Source organism: Pristiophorus japonicus, chromosome 15 (genome assembly GCF_044704955.1).
Source record: "Pristiophorus japonicus isolate sPriJap1 chromosome 15, sPriJap1.hap1, whole genome shotgun sequence".
Classification (NCBI taxonomy): Eukaryota; Metazoa; Chordata; class Chondrichthyes; family Pristiophoridae; genus Pristiophorus; species Pristiophorus japonicus.
In genome coordinates, this window is record NC_091991.1 from 85,195,636 (window position 1) to 85,215,336 (window position 19,701).

Genomic DNA, 19,701 nt, shown 5'->3' on the forward strand with positions numbered 1-19,701 from the left:
TGCAGATTGCATTGTCAACCCCTTAATTCCTGAAGGAAGCAATGTCCCACTTGAATTCTTTTAGTTTCTCTATTTTTTGGCTTGTTCAATTCTATGTATTTCAGAAATTGTCATGCTATAATTATGCGAGCTTTAGTTGCCCTTTTTCTCATCCCTTTCTCCCACCACTCGTTTTGAGTAGGTGGCTCTCTGGACGGGTTCCAACCATCTTTTATCATTTTATCTATAAGTCCCTGGCGGTCATTGGCGTAAAACCTCATGAGCAACTCTTCTGGTCCTCAGTCTTACCTCCGTCGGCCATCCCTTGATTCGAACCGATACTTGATAGTTCAATCTCTTCCGAGTTGGGTAACTCTCTAGACAACTACCATACACTCAGGTACTTCCTAGACCCAGATCAACTAGTCCTCGACTGTTATCCAGAAAGTTATATTGTACACTCTAGACTTATACAATTATAACTAACATAATTTACTTCCAACTTGCCGAAATATATCGCAACCACAGTTTCCTGTCGATGGCTTTAATCTACGTAATTACTTTAACTAAATGTTACTTACTTCTATTCACTGTATAACAAGTCTTTTCACCTTACAGACTCCCCAGATTCGGATTCCCCAGTCGACCGACACGTCGCGTCACAGATCACATCAGATTTTAGAGTGGTACCAAAAACTACTCACTCTCTGTGATGGTCTGTAGACGGCCGTATGTCCGTCTCCCGAGGAATCCTGCCGACTACGCCATTTTATTGTGGAATATTTAAAGGAAAGCACTCTCACCGAGTTCTGTAGAAGTGAAAAGACAAGTTTATTACTTGTAAGGGAGATGGGTAGTCTCTGTCAGCCACTCACTGAGTTCTCCAACCCGATCTCAAAGATTCACTGAGCTGCATAGCAGTTTATACAGAAAGAAAGTAGGCGTATACATTCATTATCCATCTACATGACCTTTCTCGGTCAAAGATACAGTCATTGGTCAAATCATACAGTTTGAACAAATTAGGGACTTTATATTTTACAACCTAAGCATCCTGTTATTGAACACCTAGCCTAACTGCAAGTCAGCATCCTGTTATCTATCTTTGTTAAGCTTGCCACCACATCCTCTTGCAGGTAAGCTGCTATGTGATTGGCCTTGCGAGTTGTTGCCAGGCAAAAACAATTTAACATCTGGGTTTTACCCAGACTGCACCTGCTTAGTGGCTTGTCTATTTTTCTGAACACATTTCCCAGACGGCATCACTTATATCACTACAGTGGGTTTCTAAAAATCCCACTTCACTATGACTTTAAATTAAAAGTGTCAGGAGGACAGGTGGAAATTTATCAACAGAAAAATACTTGGGACGCCAGGTTTTAAACCACAAAAACACAATCCTACCTCAGTAGCAATCTGCGATAAATTCAGTAGCTGATTAGTAAATAAAAATACAGCATAGCTATAACATATTCCTAACCCCTTGATTTCATATTAGAAAACTGAAATTTAAGTAACGTGTGTGCAATTATCAAAAGTTTAGTGTAATGCAATAATAAAAAAAGGTCAATATCCAAATAGCCTCCAAGATGGTAAAAAATACAAAACATTCCTTAAAGGAAAAAAATGCAGCTTTTTGCTTTGTCACTTGTAGATAACTGCAGAAATTTCTCACCATGTGGTAAGTGTAGTGGGCTTGGGAGGGTCAGGGGACTTTGGACCTATGGTTCCCGAAGCTCTCCACCACTGGGGGTTTTCCTCACCTCGGGTCTGGGTCTGTTGTAGACTCATTGATAGAGATTGTTGCTGTGATTGGTCAACATCTCCATTGTTGTTGCAGCATGTGGCTACCAGGATGCTAGAAGGCGAAATAGATGGCCTGTGGTCGTTTTTTGTCCAGTAATTCCTAAATTCCTATTTTATGGGCTAGTTTCCCTTCAAGTCACACACCATTCTGACTCTGAAAGATGTCGCCGTTCCTTCATCATTGCTGGATCAAAATCCTGGAACTCCCTCCCTAATAGCACTGTGGGAGTACCTTCACCTCACGGACTACAGCGGTTCAAGAAGGTGGCTCACCACCACCTTCTCAAGGGCAACTAGAGATGGGCAATAAATGTTGGCCTTGCCAGCGACACCCACATCCCATGTACAAATAGAAAATATTCCCCAACTGGGTACTCCCACCGAGTAGATTGTGGGCCTACAGGTTCTGATTTTTCTGTTAATTCATTTGACTAGATGGATAATCAATGTGTGGGTGCCTGTGATTTCCTGACCAGTACTCTGTGAGTACCATTCCTCACTGGGAGTGCCTGACCAGTGAATCAGCCGGATGATACCTTTTGTGCTAAATTCAGACATCAGAAGCATAAATGTAGCGTGCAAAAGCACTGTATGGGACTCAGTAAGCTAGCCCGAGCCATATCACTGACAGGGAGACCTACTAAAGCGCTGATGCCACGTGTTAGTAACACCAGGTCTGCTCTGGCATGTACAGCTCCTTTTTAAAACATATTATGGTGAACTCATGACAAAGAGCTAAGTCGCCTCATACTGCACAGCAGCGAGACTGAAAACAGTGTAGAGATCAGGTGAATCAATGCAAGTAGTGATTTGTGATGCCAAGTTTGGGTTTTAAGATCCTGTAGATCATAGGAAGGAAGGACTGAGGGAGGTAAGGGGGTTCCACAGTTTTGAGGTCTTGTGAAAAAATTAGTGCAATAAAGTCTTGATTTCTTCAACACAACGAGGATTCAGGGAGGAGGACAGAGTATCTGGAACTTACAAGGAGCAATAGTAAAGGAGCAGAGTATTAGCAATAAAATGGAGGGAAGTATGTTTGAATAGTGAAGGTCATGACAAAGTGTTCAAGCACAGAGATGGAGACATGCATAACATGGCCAGATCATTACCAGTGGATTGGCCACTGGCCATGTTGACCACTATACCGACGATCATATGTTAGGACAAAACCTCAAGGTGATTGATAACTTAAGAGTTAACAGCAATTTTCATAACTTCCACAAAGTACAGGCCTACGTGCAATAGAGCGACGGTTGGAAGGATGAGAGGGATCACCTTTCTTCAGGATAAGAGGAACGCAAAATTCCAGGCCAAAGAAAAGGAGAACTGGAAGCAGGAGATGGCATGCCGCCAAGATCCGAGAACTATCGGAGCTCAGGGTGTAGAAGATGCAACAGAGCTGGCAGGGAGAGAAGATCAGATTGTTTTAGTGGTGCTCGATGTTCCAAATGATGCTTGTCTCTATCCACCCACCAGTGCAGAAAACTATTGCAGCGTCACTTAAGGGAACGTCCTTTCTTGGTCATTGCTGCAATTTTTTTTCTTATTATTTTATACCACATCTTGTGGCACAAAATTTATTCCTGAATGCAGACAGCAGAACAAATTCCTCCCAAAGTTCAGCCTTTCTAAACATTCCTCCCCTGACAAAGGCAACATATGATGGATGTTTGAAGGATGAGACACAATGAGATGAACTTGCAGGCAAAGTAGTGCCTGCGCTAAGAGAGATACGGTCCCCAGTAGAACGGAAGTAATGTCAACCTGTCACACTACACAGACAGTCCAACAAATGACTCAATATCTCATTGGTGAGGGTGCTCCAACAAATACCGAGGATTGAGGTTAGATTCCCTCTGCTCCGTCACACTTTGATTCCATGACTGAAGTTCAAATACTAGGGATGGATGGTTTGATCTCCTGTAAAATAAATCAAAATGGTTATGAAAGATGGCAACAATTTGAGGGCACAAAATATAAGGTTGCAAAACCATTCCCAGAATGAGTCTGTGCGACATTGCTGTAAAAATGTTTGGAGCGTTTGTTATGTATACAGTAAATGTTCAAACTGAGAACTGTTTAACTAAGCAAGGTACAACCTTGCTTCTGCTTTATTTTGGCCCAAAGTGCCTGACTCATAAAATGGCTGGCCTTTTATACCAGAGCAGCACCATGTGCGTGTTGCTCAGTGACCTCCAACAATGAAACCATCTGGTGGCTACAAACAGCATGTACATCATGACAGCGTTCACCTCAGGTGACTTTGTTCATTATTTTAGAGAGGGCCTTGTACCAAAATACAGAGCATCATTTTCAAGACTTGTCTCCGCCCCTGTCCCAGCTCATCTGCTGCTGAAACCCTCACCCCTGCCTGTGTTACCTCTAGACTTGACTATTATAAGGCTCTCCTGGCCAGCCTCCCACCTGGCACCCTTTGCAAACTTAAACTCATCCAAAACCCTGCTGCCCATATCCTAATTCGCACCAAGTCCCATTCTATCCATCACCCCTGTGCTCGCTGACCTACATTGGCTTCCAGTTCAGCAATACCTCGATTTCTCATCCAGGTTTTCAAATTCCCCTATTGCCTTGCCCCCATCCCCTCCCTCCTACCATCTCTGTAACTTCCTCCAGCCCTACAACCCTCCAAGATCTCTGTGTTCCTCCAATTCTGCTCTCTTGCACATCCCTGATTTTCATCACTCCACCATTGGTGGCCGTGCCATCAGCTGCCAAGGCCCCAAGCTCTGGAATTCCCTCCCTAAACCTCTCTCTCTCTTTGAAGATGCTCTTTAAAACCTCCCTGTTTGACCAAGCTTTTGGTCACCTGTCCTAATATCTGTATGTGACTCGGATTCAAATTTTGTTTGATAACGCTGCTGTGAAGCACCTTGGGACGTTTCACTACGTTAAAGGCACTATATAAATACAAGTTGTTGTTGTTGAAGAGTCAATTTTAACTCTCAGAAGGAAACTGCAGGGATCAGTTAGTTTCTGATTTGCCTGGCAGCCATAGGAAAGAGGCCACAATACCTTTGAAGGCTCGGCCTCATTACAATACTGGTAGGCAAGAACTCACTCCCAGCCTGTGAAAAATCGGGCAGGAGTGGGGGTTGGCGTTTCTGGGAGGGTCTCAAGAGAGGGAAGGGAGGGGTATCCGGAGTGGGGATTGTCTGAACTATCCTTGTGGGGCCTCGAGAGAGCACTCCTGCTCCTCCTGGGCCTACAAAGGAAAGCTACCTCTCAGCCTCATCGCGTCCCGATCTGCTTCGGAACTGGTTCAGCTGGTCAGGACAGCTGCAACTTCCCCACTCAGGTCTCTGCTAAAATTGCAGTCTGTCCAAATGACATCATTAGACCCTGATCTGTATATTTAAAGACGGACCCCATTGGCTTTGGGAGGGCGGCTCAGTCAGCTGTCCCGAAGGTGCCGTTATCATTGGAGATGGCGGGATTGGATGGGGCATCGGTGGGAAAGACACCTGGTGGATTTTAACGGCTTACCCGCCTGATTAAAATGCACCCCCATGTCACAGGTGTAGTTGTCTTTCTAGGTTTGACTTCAAAAATAATGGTAATGAAGCTGACAATGGCCTTATCTAACATCGATATTTGTTGACTTAGTCCTATAAGTAAGAACAGTTCTAGGACTGCAGGTGAAAAAGATTCTTGATTCTTGACAGAATCTTTTTCTGGATTTTCACAACAGAATAGACAATTTTTAGATGTCTATTTTCAAGCCATTTACATCCAGACATATTATGAACACATGAACATCACATCACTTGTTGCAGAAACTTTGCTTGAATGACCCTCCCTATCTCTGTAACCTCCTCCAGCCCTACAACCCTCCGAGATCTCTGCACTCCTCCAATTCTGGCCTCTTGCGCATCCTCGGTTTTAATCACTCCACCACTAGCGGCCGGGCCTTCAGCTGTCTAGGCCCTAAGGTCTGGAAGTCATTTTCTTAACCCCTCCACTTCTCCATCTCTCTCTCCTCCTTTAAGACGCTCCTTAAAACCCACCACTTTAACCAAGCTTTTGGTCATCTGCCCCAACATTTCCTTTTGTGGCCTGGGCCAAATTTTGCTTTATAATGCTCCTGTGAACCACCTTGGGACGTTTTACTGCACTAAAGGCACTATATAAATACAAGTTGTTGTTAGATTGCTGGAGTTTAGATGGAGGGTTGATCTGATCGAGGTAATTAAAATCACCTCAAGGTGTTCAAGGGATTTGATAAGGTAGATACAGCGGGGCCAAGTTTCCACCGACCCTTAGAACGACGCACCTCCTCCCCCATCCCTCTCTTCCCCACCTCCTCTCTCCCACCCCCTCCTCCTCTCTCTCTTCCCCCCCTTCTCCTCCTCTCTTTCCCCCCCTCCTCCTCTCTCCCTCTCCCTCTTTTCCGCCCGCCCCCCTCCTCCTCTCTTCGCACCCCGCCCCCATCAGCCGCCCGCTGACTTCCCTTCACATAAAGGTAGGACTTCTATTTTTATATTTGTTATTGATTGATTGATTGCTTATTACTTTGGTCTTGGTGCTTTAGGTGCAGGGTTCCTTCTATTTTTTATTTATTAATTAATTGCTTATTACTTTTTGTGCTTTGTTTGGTGCTTTGTAAGTCTTGGTGCTTTACATGTACTGCTTTGTTTAGTGCTTAGTGCTTTAAATGTACTTATGCTTCTTTAATGTTGTTGTGAAGGTGTTTAGTGCTTTGGAAAATCCTCTAACTTCCCTTCCCCTCCCCACACCCGCCCCCCGCCCCCCCATCTCTGGCTACCTGCGCTCATTTCTTAAGTCTCCGCAAGGTTTTTCTGAGCGTACTAAAGTGGACACTTATGCTGGCCTAAGTTAGCTTGGAGTAACTTTTCGCTGTCTAAACTTGCTTAAATGGCCAACTCAGGCGTAAGTGGCTGGCAATGCCCCCTTTTGAAAAAAAAAGTGAACCAACTCACTGAAACTGGAGCAAACTAAATGTGGAGGATTGTGATTTTTAAGATATTCCAAAAAAAAACTAGTTACTCCAAAAAAATAGGAGCAACTCCTGTGGAAACTTGGCCCCAGAGAAACTATATCCTCTGGTGGGGGAATCAAGAACAAGCGGGCACAAAATTAGAGCCAGGCCTTGGAGTGGAAGCATTTTTTCACAAAGGGCAGTGGAAATTGGGAATGCTCTCCTGCAAAAGGTTGTGGATTTATGCCAATTGGAGCTTTCAAGACTGAGATCAATAGGTTTTTATTAGGGATATGGAGCTAAAGCAGGTAAATGGAGCTGAGATGCAGATCAGCTATGATCTAATTGAATAGCGGAGCAGGCTCGAGGGGCTGAATGACGTCCTCCTGTTCCGAACGTTCGGATAAGGAACTATACATGAGCGATTGTGCAGAGGCTTTGGAATCCCAATGGGTTGGGATGAGGTCAAATGAAAATCAAACTTCTTTACGCTGTTGTCTGATGTTTACAAAGCTCTTGTTGAGCACTTGTGTATCCTAACACCCCTCCACATTTTCAAGCACATAGGCGAACCTTGGGCTAGAAATTACACTGTGGATATCATCATTAATGCAACTGTAGCAAGTCTGTCCGCTGTGTTTTTTTTACAGAAACTTTAAGCAATTGAAAATGAGGTGTGTTAACATTCAGGGGTTAAAATAGTGGATAAAGGTATTTGAGGAGGAGAGGGAGGATGAGGAGGGTGAGGGTGTGGAGAACAAAGAGGAGACCAAGAAAGGAGGCGAGGACAAAGAAGAGGAGGAGAAGGTGTTTCAGGGCAAGGTAGATGAGGAGGAAGCCAAGGATGAGAATGACAAAAGCAAAATACTGAAATAAAAACAGTAAATGCTGGAAATCTCAGCGGGTCAGGCAGCATCTGTGGAGAGAGAAACAGAGTTAATGTTTCGGGTCTGTGACCCTTCGTCAGAACTGGAAAAAGTTAAAGATGTAACAGATGTTTAAGCAAGTGTAGGGGGGAAGGCAGGAGAGATTAAGAGACAAAAGGGATGATGGTGCAAGGCAAAAGGAGATGGTAATGGGACAAGTTAAGAAACAAAAGATGAGTCTAGAGAGGGTGTAAATGGGGATGGCAGAATCAACAACAACTGCCGTGGGAAAGAGAGAAAAAAACAGAAAAAAAGAAAAAGAAATAGAGGCAGGGCTTATGGACTGAAATTGTTGAACTCGATGTTGAGTCCAGAAGGCTGTAAAGTGCCTCAACAAAAGATGAGGTGCTGTTCCTCGAGCTTGCGCTGAGCTTCATTGGAACAGTGCAGGGGGTCGAGGACGGAGAGGTCAGAGTGGGAGTGGAGCGGAGAATTAAAGTGACAGGCGACCGGAAGCTCGGGGTCACACATATGGACTGAACGGAGGTGCTCCGTAAAGCGGTCACCCAATCTACGCTTGGTCTCCCCAGTGTAGAGGAGACCGCATCATGAGCAGCGAATACGGTATAGTAAATTGAAAGAAGTACAAGTAAATCGCTGTTTCATCTGGAAGGAGTGTTTGGGGATCTGGACAGTGGGAAGGGAGGAGGGAAAAGGGCAGGAGTTGCATCTTCTGCACTTGCACAGGAGGGTGCCATGGGGAGGGGAGGGGGTTCTGGGGGTGATTGAGGAGTGGACCAGGGTGTCACAGAGAGAGCAGTCCCTTTGGAATGCTGAGAGGGGAGGGGAGGGGAAGATGTGATTGGTGGTGGCAGTGCGCTGGAGGTGGCGGAAATGGCGGAGGATGATCTGTTGAACATGGGGGCCGATGGGGTGAAAGGTGAGGTCAAGGGGAACCTGGTCGTGGTTCTGGGAGGCAGGGAGGTGGTGGAAGGTGAGGACAAGGAGGAGAGCAAGGGAAGGATGTAGATGATGGAAATGACCAGGCCAAGAGTGAGGATGAGGGTGAGCAGATGGAGGGCGAGGACAACAATTGGGTATTAGCAAAGTATACAAGCACAATCCTACTCTCACCTGATGCCCACAGTCACACACATGGCCAGTTTCCAGCAGTACTCACTGGATATCAATCAGGTGAGGAACCCCTACCTGATCTTCTCCTCCCGAGATAGGGATGGGGCCAAAGTCGATTGTAGTTTCCCAACCAACCAGGATCTTGTTGAGATCAGCTGACTGAACCAGCAACCTTCTGGGTCAAGTGGGCCAGTTACACACTGACTTTATCAACTGAACCCTCTGAAAAGTAGGCCATTGGGTAAATTTTCCGATTTAACATTCCACCACTGTAGAATGTCATGTAACAAGAACTTGCATTTATATAGTGCCTTTCATAGAAACATAGAAACATAGAAAATAGGTGCAGGAGTAGGCCATTCGGCCCTTCGAGCCTGCAACGCCATTCAATGAGTTCATGGCTGAACATGCAACCTCAGTACCCCATTCCTGCTTTCTCTATATACCCCCCGATCCCCCCAGTAGCAAGGACCACATCTAACTCCCCCCCGCCCCGAACATATCCAGTGAATTGGCCTCAACAACTTTCTGCGGCAGAGAATTCCACAGGTTCACCACTCTCTGGGTGAAGAAGCTTCTCCTCATCTCGATCCCAAATGGCCCACCCCCCATCCCCAAACTGTGACCCCTGGTTCTGGACCTCCCCAACATTAATAAGAACAGAAGAACAGAAGAACATAAGAATTAGGTTCTAGCCATCTAGCCCCTCGAGCCTGCTTCGCCACCCAACAAGATCATGGCTGATCTGGCCATGGACTCAGCTCCACTTACCCGCCCGCTCCCCATAACCCTTAATTCCCTTATTGGTTAAAAATCTATCTATCTGTGATTTAAATATTTTCAATGAGTTAGCCTCAACTGCTTCCTTGGGCAGAGAATTCCACAGATTCACAACCCACTGGGAGAAGAAATTCCTTCTCAACTCGGTTTTAAATTGGCTCCCCCGTATTTTGAGGTTGTGCCCCCTAGTTCTAGTCTCCCAGACCAGTGGAAACAACCTCTCTGCCTCTATCCTGTCTATCCCCTTCATTATTTTAAATGTTTCTATAAGATCACCCCTCATCCTTCTGAACTCCAACAAGTAAAGACCCAGTCTACTCAATCGATCATCATAAGGTAACCTCTCATCTCTGGAATCAACCTAGTGAATCGTCTTTGTACCCCTTCCAAGCTAGTATATCCTTCCTTAAGTAAGGTGACCAAAACTGCACACAGTACTCCAGGTGCGGCCTCACCAATACCCTGTAAAGTTGCAGCAGGACCTCCCTGCTTTTGTACTCCATCCCTCTCGCAATGAAGGCCAACATTCCATTCGCCTTCCTGATTACCTGCTGTACCTGCAAACTAACCTTTTGGGATTCATGCACAACGACCCCCAGGGCCCTCTGCACTGCAGCATGTTGTAATTTCTCCCCATTCAAATAATATTCCCTTTTACTGTTTTTTTCCCCCAAGGTGGATGACCTCACTTTTTCCGACATTGTATTCCATCGGCCAAACCTTAGCCCATTCGCTTAATCTATCTAAATCTCTTTGCAGCCTCTCTGTGTCCTCTACACAACTAATCTTTGTGTCATCTGCAAATTTTGTTACACTACACTCTGTCCTCTCTTCCAGGTCACCTATGTATATTGTAAACAGTTGTGGTCCCAGCACCGATCCCTGTGGCACACCACTAACCACCGATTTCCAACCCAAAAAGGACCCATTTATCCCGACTCTCTGCTTTCTGTTAGCCAGCCAGTTCTCGATCCATGCTAATACATTTCCTCTGACTCCGCGTACCTTTATCTTCTGCAGTAACCTTTTGTGTGGCACCTTATCGAATGCCTTTTGGAAATCTAAATACACCACATCCATCGGTACACCTCTATCCACCATGCTCATTATATCCTCAAAGAATTCCAGTAAATTAGTTAAACATGATTTCTCCTTCATGAATCCATGTTGCGTCTGCTTGATTGCACTATTCCTATCTAGATGTCCCGCTATTTCTTCCTTAATGATAGCTTCAGCATTTTCCCCACTACAGATGTTAAACTAACTAGCCTATAGTTACCTGCCTTTTGTCTGCCCCCTTTTTTAAACAGAGGCATTACATTAGCTGCTTTCCAATCTGATGGTACCTCCCCAGAGTCCAGAGAATTTTGGTAGATTATAACGAATGCATTTGCTATAACTTCCGCCATCTCTTTTAATACCCTGGGATGCATTTCATCAGGACCAGAGGACTTGTCTACCTTGAGTCCCATTAGCCTGTCCAGCACTACCCACCTAGTGATAGTGACTGTCTCAAGGTCCTCCCTTCCCACATTCCCGTGACCAGCAATTTTTGGCATGGTTTTTGTGTCTTCCACTGTGAAGACCGAAGCAAAATAATTGTTTAAGGTCTCAGCCATTTCCACATTTCCCATTATTAAATCCCCTTTCTCATCTTCTAAGGGACCATCCACAGAACATCAAATAGCACTTTACAGCCAATTAATTACTTTTGAAGTGCAGTCACTGTTGTAATGGCATCCAATTTGCACACAGCAAGGCCCCACAAGAGATAAAAGACCAATTAATCTGTTTTGGGGATGTTGGTTGAGGGATTATGTTGGTCAAGTCATTTCTGCCTTTCTTCAAATACTGCCAAAAGATCTTTTACATCTACCTGACAGAGCAGATGGGGCATCGGCTTGACATCTTATCCAAAAGACGGCACCTCTGACAGTGCAGCACTCCCTCAGTACTGCACTGGAGTGTCGGCCTGGATTATGTGCTCACTTTTTAAAACCCATGATGTTCTGAGAGGAAAGAGTGCTAGCACAGGGTCACATGTAGCCCTTTTAAACACGCTACTGCTTGAAGCTTTAGAGTGGGTGGAAGGTGATTTATCAATAAAGAGCCTTGTGGATATTTCATGGAGTGTGATCACATTCTCACCTGCATTGCACGCCCTTGGGTCTCAATGGGAAGAGTATAGGCCATAATTGAACAAATGAAGCACACAGCACTGAAGAGGCACAGGGCTGTTACAGGCCACGTGCCCAGCAGGACCTGGATGGACCAAACATAACAAATTAGCAGAGATTCTGCAATCACCGTACAATGAAGGCTAAATGTTAGCATTAAGGAGACTTGCAGGTTGATGACTTTTGAACAAAATGGTTAGTTGAAGTTCTACATGAATCTATTGAACACACCCCCATTTCTAAAGGGTTAGTTATAATGACATTTACTGGTATCTTTCAAATAATTATGAACACCAAATATGCTAATTGTTTTTTTGATTGTCATGTGAGCAGTGAGAGATTACAGAGTGACGTGATCAGGGCCCAGGAGAGGCGGGAGTTTGGGGCCCAGAAGAGGCGAGGGCCCAGGGACAGCAGGGACCAGCCCACACTGCGATATGTGTGCACACTAGGTCCATGCAGCACAGCTGGTCTCCAGTTGTCTTGGGTAATCCTTGCCACTGGACCAAGACCTAGCTCTGTCAAGCCCGTGTGGTGGCTGGTGTGCAATGGCCACCACACGTTAAAGAAATCCACGCACAGGCATCTTCCCCTCACCCCCTCAACATGCAGTTCGGGACCTGGAACACCTGTGAACTCATCCTTTCTTGGTGGAAGCAAGTCATCCTCGATACGAGGGACTGCCTAAGTAAAGTCATGTCAAGAGCAAGGACCTTTGAACACTGGAATTTCCGTGCTCCTTGCTTGTTATTGCACTGAAGTACTCTCCGATCAGGACGACTGCTGTATGAGAGAGTGAGGCAAGCTACAGTACTGGGAGACATAGAAACATAGAAAATAGGTACAGGATCAGGCCATTCGGCCCTTCGAGCCTGCACCACCATTCAATAAGATCATGGCTGATCATGCAACTTCAGTACCCCTTTCCTGCTTTCTCTCCATACTCCTTGATCCCTCTAGCCGTAAGGGCTACATCTAACTCCCTCTTGAATATATCCAACGAACTGGACTCAACATAGGTTCACAATTCTCTGGGTGAAAAAGTTTCTCCTCATCTCGGTCCTAAAAGGGTTACATTGCCTCAACGCCTACAGTTGCTGTGATACCGAGAGCCAACTTCACAACCCTGCTGCAAAACGGATTGCGTGCAAAATTCGAACAAACAACAGAACTTGAATTCACACAGTGCCTTTCACAATCTCAGAACGTGCCAAAGCTCTTCACAGGCAAAAGGCTGGATAGTTTGGGATCAAATGGACCGAAAAGCCTTCTTCATCCAAATTTAATCTTGTAATCTCCTAACCAAATCATTGCAAAGAGTTTGTTTTTTTATTAGCTGTCCAGCTTGGATACCCTTTGAACTGTTCTTTGGTTTCAAACAGAAACATCAATTGCCTGATGGATTCTTGAGTTTTCTGATGGATTCTTGAAGTTCCGGCCAAATCAAGCACCACGGTGGTGGTGGGTGTGGGGGGGGGGTGGGGGTGGGGGGGGGCGGCGGGGTTGGGTTTGTTGGCTTGAAGTAATTATTGAGCCCAACACTGTGAGGGAACTAACATCATGAATACTGAGCAACAATCCAGAACTAACGTGTGCACTGAGTGGGTCGGACACAGGATTTGATTTGACACGTTCAAGACATAGCTGTTCACAGATTTTATATCAAATTAAACAGTTTATATTGTGTGACAGTATCATCATCTCAACATATACCTCTTGCTTTATTTAATTAGTACTCATTAAAACCTCCTGCAATTTGGAAGGTTAATCCTGGGTCAAAATCCTGGAACTCCCTCCCTAACAGCACTGTGGGAGTACCTTCACCACATGGACTGCAGCGATTCAAGGAGGCTCACCACCACCTTCTCAAGGGCAATTAGGGATGGGCAATAAATGCCGGCCTTGCCAGCGATACCCACATCCTGTGAACAAATTTTTTTTTAATCCATATTCAGTGGTGCTTCTGTTGGTCACTCTACCAAAGGACTTAAGAATAGATCTGCTCTTGTCACAAAGTATCAGGAAGAGAATGTTCGTGGCTCAGTTTGAAATGGAGAAATGTTTCCTTACGACTTTTTCAGGTATGGAGGCAAAAAGGGTTCTAAAATGGAGCCTCCTCTTTAACCTGTTCAAAATCAGGCCCGTTCTATCACAAGAGAGAGAAAAGAACGAAAGACTGGATTTATATAGCGCCTTTCACGACCACTGGACATCTCAAAGCACTTTACATAAGAACATAAGAACATAAGAATTAGGAACAGGAGTAGGCCATCTAGCCCCTCGAGCCTGCTCCGCCATTCAATAAGATCATGGCTGATCTGGTCGTGGACTCAGCTCCACTTACCCGCCCGCTCCCCGTAACCCTTAATTCCCTTATTGGTTAAAAATCTATCTATCTTTGACTTGAAAACATTCAATGAGCTAGCCTCAACTGCTTCCTTGGGCAGAGAATTCCACAGATTCACAACCCTCTGGGAGAAGAAATTCCTTCTCAACTCGGTTTTAAATTGGCTCCTCTGTATTTTGAGGCTGTGCCCCCTAGTTCTAGTCTCCCCTACCAATGGAAACAACCTCTCTGCCTCTATCTTGTCTATCCCTTTCATGATTTTAAATGTTTCGATAAGATCACCCCTCATCTTTCTGAACTCCAAGGAGTAAAGACCCAGTCTACTCAATCTATCATCATAAGGTAACCCCCTCATTTCTCGAATCAGCCTAGTGAATCGTCTCTGTACCCCTTCCAAAGCTAGTATATCCTTCCTTAAGTAAGGTGACCAAAACTGCACGCAGTACTCCAGGTGCGGCCTTACCAATACATTATACAGTTGCAGCAAGACCTCCCTGCTTTTGTATTCCATCCCTTTCGCAATGAAAGCCAACATTCCATTTGCCTTCCTGATTACCTGCTGCACCTGCAAACTAACCTTTTGGAATTCATGCACAAGGACTCCCAGGTCCCTCTGCACCACAGCATGTTGTAATTTCTCCCCATTCAAATAATATTCCCTTTTACTGTTTTTTTTTTCCCCAAAGGTGGATGACCTCACACTTTCCGACATTGTATTCCATCTGCCAAACCTTAGCCTATTCGCTTAACCTATCCAAATCTCCTTGCAGCCTCTCTGAGTCCTCTACACAACCCGCTTTCCCACTAATCTTAGTGTCATCTGCAAATTTTGTTGCACTACAATCTGTCCCCTCTTCTAGGTCATCTATGTATATTGTAAACAGTTGTGGTCCCAGCACTGATCCCTGTGGCACACCACTAACCACTGATTTCCAACCGGAAAAGGACCCATTTATCCCGACTCTCTGCTTTCTGTTCGCCAGCCAATTCTCTATCCATGCTAATACATTTCCTCTGACTCCGCGTACCTTTATCTTCTGCAGTAACCTTTTGTGTGGCACCTTATCGAATGCCTTTTGGAAATCTAAATAACCACATCCATCGATACACCTCTATCCACCATGCTCGTTATATCCTCAAAGAATTCCAGTAAGTTAGTTAAACATGATTTCCCTTTCATGAATCCATGTTGCGTCTGCTTGATTGCACGATTCCTAACTAGATGTCCCGCTATTTCTTCCTTAATGATAGTTTCAAGCATTTTCCCCACTACAGATGTTAAACTAACTGGCCTATAGTTACCTGCCTTTTGCCTGCCCCCTTTTTTACAGCCAATGAAGTACGTTTGGAGTGCAGTCACTGTTGTAATGTAGGAAATGCGGCTGCCATCTTAGGCATAGCAAACTCCCACAAACAGCAATATGATAATGATCAGATAATCTGTTTTTGTTATGTTGATTGAGGGATAAATATTGGTAAGGATACCGGGGATAAGACCCCTGCTCTTCTTCGAAATTGTGCCATGGGATCTCTTACATCCACTTGAGAGAGCAGACACGACCTCAGTTTAACATCTCATCCAAGAGACAGCACCTCCGACAGTGCAGCACTCCCTCAGCACTGCACTGGAGTGTCAGCCCAGATTTTTTGTGCTCAAGTCCCTGGAGTGGGACTTGAACCCACAACCTTCTAGACTCAGAGGTGAGAGTGCGAGCCACAGCTGACACAGCACTGAGTGAAGCTTTTTCTTCTAGTTTGGAGTCATGGCTAGTTCAAATAATTATAAATTGACAGACACTTTGATAAATACAAACAGAGTAGAATCCCAATTTGATGTCTATCTGAAAATATGGATAATTGGTCGCTGAAATGAACATAGAAAATCATGATACCCTGAGGTCTGGTTGTCAAATGTGGGCCATGCCCATTATCAGAGACAGAAAAATACACTGCTCACCTGCGCTATAAAGGGTGCAATCATTGCCCCAATACGAGCCATCGAACTACAGGAGCCCAACCCCAAGGAGCGGATGTTCGTGGGATAGACCTAGAATACAGCAACAAATAACAGTCAATGGAGTGTTACAGAAAAAAATATATTTATACGTTTAATCCATGGTAAGAGAGCAGATAGTGGCCAAAGAACCATCACCACACAGAACAGTAGAAGCCATCGTCCAAACTGCAGTTTGCTAAGCATCCAAACTGGCCACGTGCATTAATACAGGGGGTTGCGGAGTGACAAGTACTGATCATATCAAACAAAATATGACTCAACGATTCATCAGCAACCAAGCAACCACCAACATCGCAGATACCATCTCACCACATTCACTCATTGCTGGTGCTGTGCATTCAAAGTTGATTAAACTCATATAGATTAAGGTGGTTTAAAAAGTGTGCGGTGATGATATTTTCCACCATGGGTTCCATCCTTCAACATCTGCTTTCTGGACCTGTAAGGCTGTAGGTTTGATTTCTGGGCCAATCAAGAGAGAAACCACTTACTGTGGTGGGGGAATCTAGAACAAGGGGGCATAATCTTAAAAGTAGAGCCAGCCCGTTTAGAGGTTATATCGGGAAGCACTTCTTCACACAAAGGGTAGTGGAAATCTGGAACTCTCTTCCCCCAAAAACTGTCGAGGTTCGGTCAATTGCTGATTTTAAAACTGAGATTGCTCGATTTGGTTAGGTAAGGTTATCAAGGAATATGGAACCAAGTAAATGGAGTTGAGGTACAGATCAGCTATGATCTAATAGAGTGCTGAAACAGGCTCGAGGAACTGAATGGCCTCCTCTTGTTCCTATTTCGATGGATTCACAATAGAGTGGAACCCCCATTATCAACACTCCAATTATGCACTCTCCCTGATTATCCACTAGATTGTTTTTCTGTATAGAACAAAGCCCTGTGTGAGATTGTGTCTCACTGCCTGATAACAATTCTTATATTATTTATATTTCATCTGGTTGAATAAAACTGCAAAAATGTTTTGTTTGCTTGCATCAAGCTTGTCATAATTCCTACGCTTTGAGTATTGCTTAAACACAGTGGGTTTTACAAGCATCATCATAGACAGTCCCTCGAAACGAGGATGACTTGCTTCCATGCCAAAAAGTGATAAGTTCACAGATGTTCCAATGAAGGACCTAAAACTCCAGGTCATAAACTACATCCTGAAGGGTGGAAGATGTCTGTGCGTGAATTTTTTTTAACGTGGTGGCCGTTGCACACCAGCCACCACACGGGCTTGACAGAGTTAGGTCTTGGTCCAGTGGCAAGGAGTATCCAAGACGACTGGAGACCAGCTCTGCTGCACAGACCTAGTCCGCAAACATATTGCAGTGTGGGCTGGCCCGTGCTGCCCCTGGGCCCCAGGCCCCGAACTTACACCTCTCCTGGGCCCCGATCACATCCCTCCACAGTCTCTCGTCGCTCCTGCTGTATCTGCCCACACTCCAATCACTGACACAAGAGATTAGTGTGCAAAATTAAAGCACATGGTATTGGCGGTAATGTATTGACGTGGATAGAGAACTGGTTGGCAGACAGGAAGCAAAGAGTAGGAATAAACGGGTCCTTTTCAGAATGGCAGGCAGTGACTAGTGGGATGCTGCAAGGTTCAGTGCTGGGACCCCAGCTATTTATAATACATAGTAATGATTTGGACAAAGGAATTGAATGTAATATCTCCAAGTTTGCAGATGATACTAGGCTGGGTGGCAGTGTGAGCTGTGAGGAGGATGCTAAGAGGCTGCAGGGTGACTTGGACAGGTTAGGTGAGTGGGCAAATACAATGGAGAGAAATGTGAGGTTATCCACTTTGGTGGCACGAACAGGAAGGCTGACTATTATCTGAATGGTGACAGATTAGGAAAAGGGGAGGTGCAACGAGACCTGGGTGTCATGGTACATCAGTCATTGAAGGTTGGCATGCAGGTACAGCAGGCGGTGAAGAAGGCAAATGGCATGTTGGCCTTCATAGCGAGAGGAATTGAGTATAAGAGCAGGTAGGTCTTACTGCAGTTGTACAGGGCTTTGGTGAGCCACACCTTGAATATTATGTACAGTTTCGGTCTCCTAATCTGAGGAAGGACATTCTTGCTATTGAGGGAGTGCAGCAAAGACTCACCAGACTGATTCCCGGGATGGCAGGACTGACATATGAAGAAAGACTGGATCGACTAGGCTTATATTCACTGGAGTTTAGAAGAATGAGGGGGGATCTCTTAGGAACATTTTAAATTCTGACGGGTTTAGACAGGTTAGATGCAGGAAGAATGTTCCCGATATTGGGGAAGTCCAGAACCAGGGGTCACAGTCTAAGGATAAGGGGTCAGCCATTTAGGACCGAGATGAGGAGAAACTTCTTCACTCAGAGAATTGTGAACCTGTGGAATTCTCTACCACAGAAAGCTGTTGAGGTCAGTTCATTAGATATATTCAAAAAGGAGTTAGATATGGCCCTTGCGGCTAAAGGGATCAAGGGGTATGGAGAGAAAGCAGGAATTGGGTACTGATGTTGCATGATCAGCCATGATCATTATTGAATGGTGGTGCAGGCTCGAAGGGCCGAATGGCTGACCGCAAGGTACTGAACTATTTTCTAGTGTATTGTGAAAATTTTATATGAATAAAGTATATTTTTGAAAAAAAAAGGGGGAGATGGTGGGGCTCCCTCTGTCCTGTGTGATTGGGGGGAGACCAATGTTTGGTTTCCGTGTTCTGTATCTCATCGTCTCGGGATAAAAAGAAGCACAAACTAATGTAAGAAGCACCGGCTGTTTGCTGTTGTTCTGTGTGAGCCAAGTTCTGCCTAAATCTATTCGACACCTTCCGATTGACACCGTGCGATTTCACGTTACATTGGATAACATAGAATCATAGAAAATGACCACAGAGGGAGGCCTTTCGGCCAATCGTGTCTGTGCTGATCGAAAAAGAGCTATCCAACCTAATCCCACCTTCCCTAGCCCTGTAGGTTACGGCTCTTCAAGTGTACATCCAAGTTAAATGTGATGAGGGTTTCTGCCTCCACCATCATCATCATAGGCCCAAAGCGAGGATGACTTTCCTCCACGCCAAAAAGGGACGAGTCCACAGGTGCTTCAATGAAGGGCCCAACACTCCAGATTCAGAACCACACCCTGAAGGGTGGAAGATGCCTATGCGTGGACCCTTCCAACGTGTGGTGGCCGTTGTACACCAGCCACCACACGGGTCCGACAGAGTCAGGTCCCGGTCCAGTGGCAAGGCCCTTCCGGGTCCCCGAACTTACGCCTCTCCCGGGTCCCCACCAATCTCTCTCCCCTCCTGCTGTACCTGCCCGCACTGCAATCAGCGACCTGGCTTCGCAGCCGTCGCCCTCCTGCAGCAGCACGTGCTGCCCCCTGCAGCGGCCCTGACCTGCTGGCGGTCTTGCAGGCCGGTCCTGCGCTGAGTTACGGGCCGGTCCGCCACACGCTGCTCCCTCCAAATCCTTTGGCTGCCTCCACCACCCTTTCAGGCATTGAGTTCCAGACCCCCAGCATCCTCTGGGTGTAGAAATGTTTCCTCATCTCCCCTCTGATCCCTTGAACAACTACTTTAAATCATCATAGGCAATCCCCCGAAATCGAGGAAGACTTGCCTCCACTCCAAAAGTGAACCCTTAG

The 19,701-nt window shown here is 45.4% G+C and overlaps 1 protein-coding gene across 1 annotated transcript in view; it reads right to left on the reverse strand.

Moving 5' to 3' along the window:
• Window positions 1-2,502: 2,502 nt before the first annotated feature.
• The window catches only part of svopl (SVOP-like), a 126,993-nt gene continuing 109,794 nt past the window's right edge, over window positions 2,503-19,701 (reverse strand). Inside the window, exons 13-15 of the mRNA XM_070901689.1 lie at window positions 16,004-16,093; window positions 11,671-11,784; window positions 2,503-3,705 (exon numbers count right to left, since the gene is read on the reverse strand). Of these exons, the coding sequence (XP_070757790.1) occupies window positions 3,676-3,705; window positions 11,671-11,784; window positions 16,004-16,093 (234 nt within the window). The 3' untranslated portion in view covers window positions 2,503-3,675. The remainder of the gene's footprint in view (window positions 3,706-11,670; window positions 11,785-16,003; window positions 16,094-19,701) is intronic.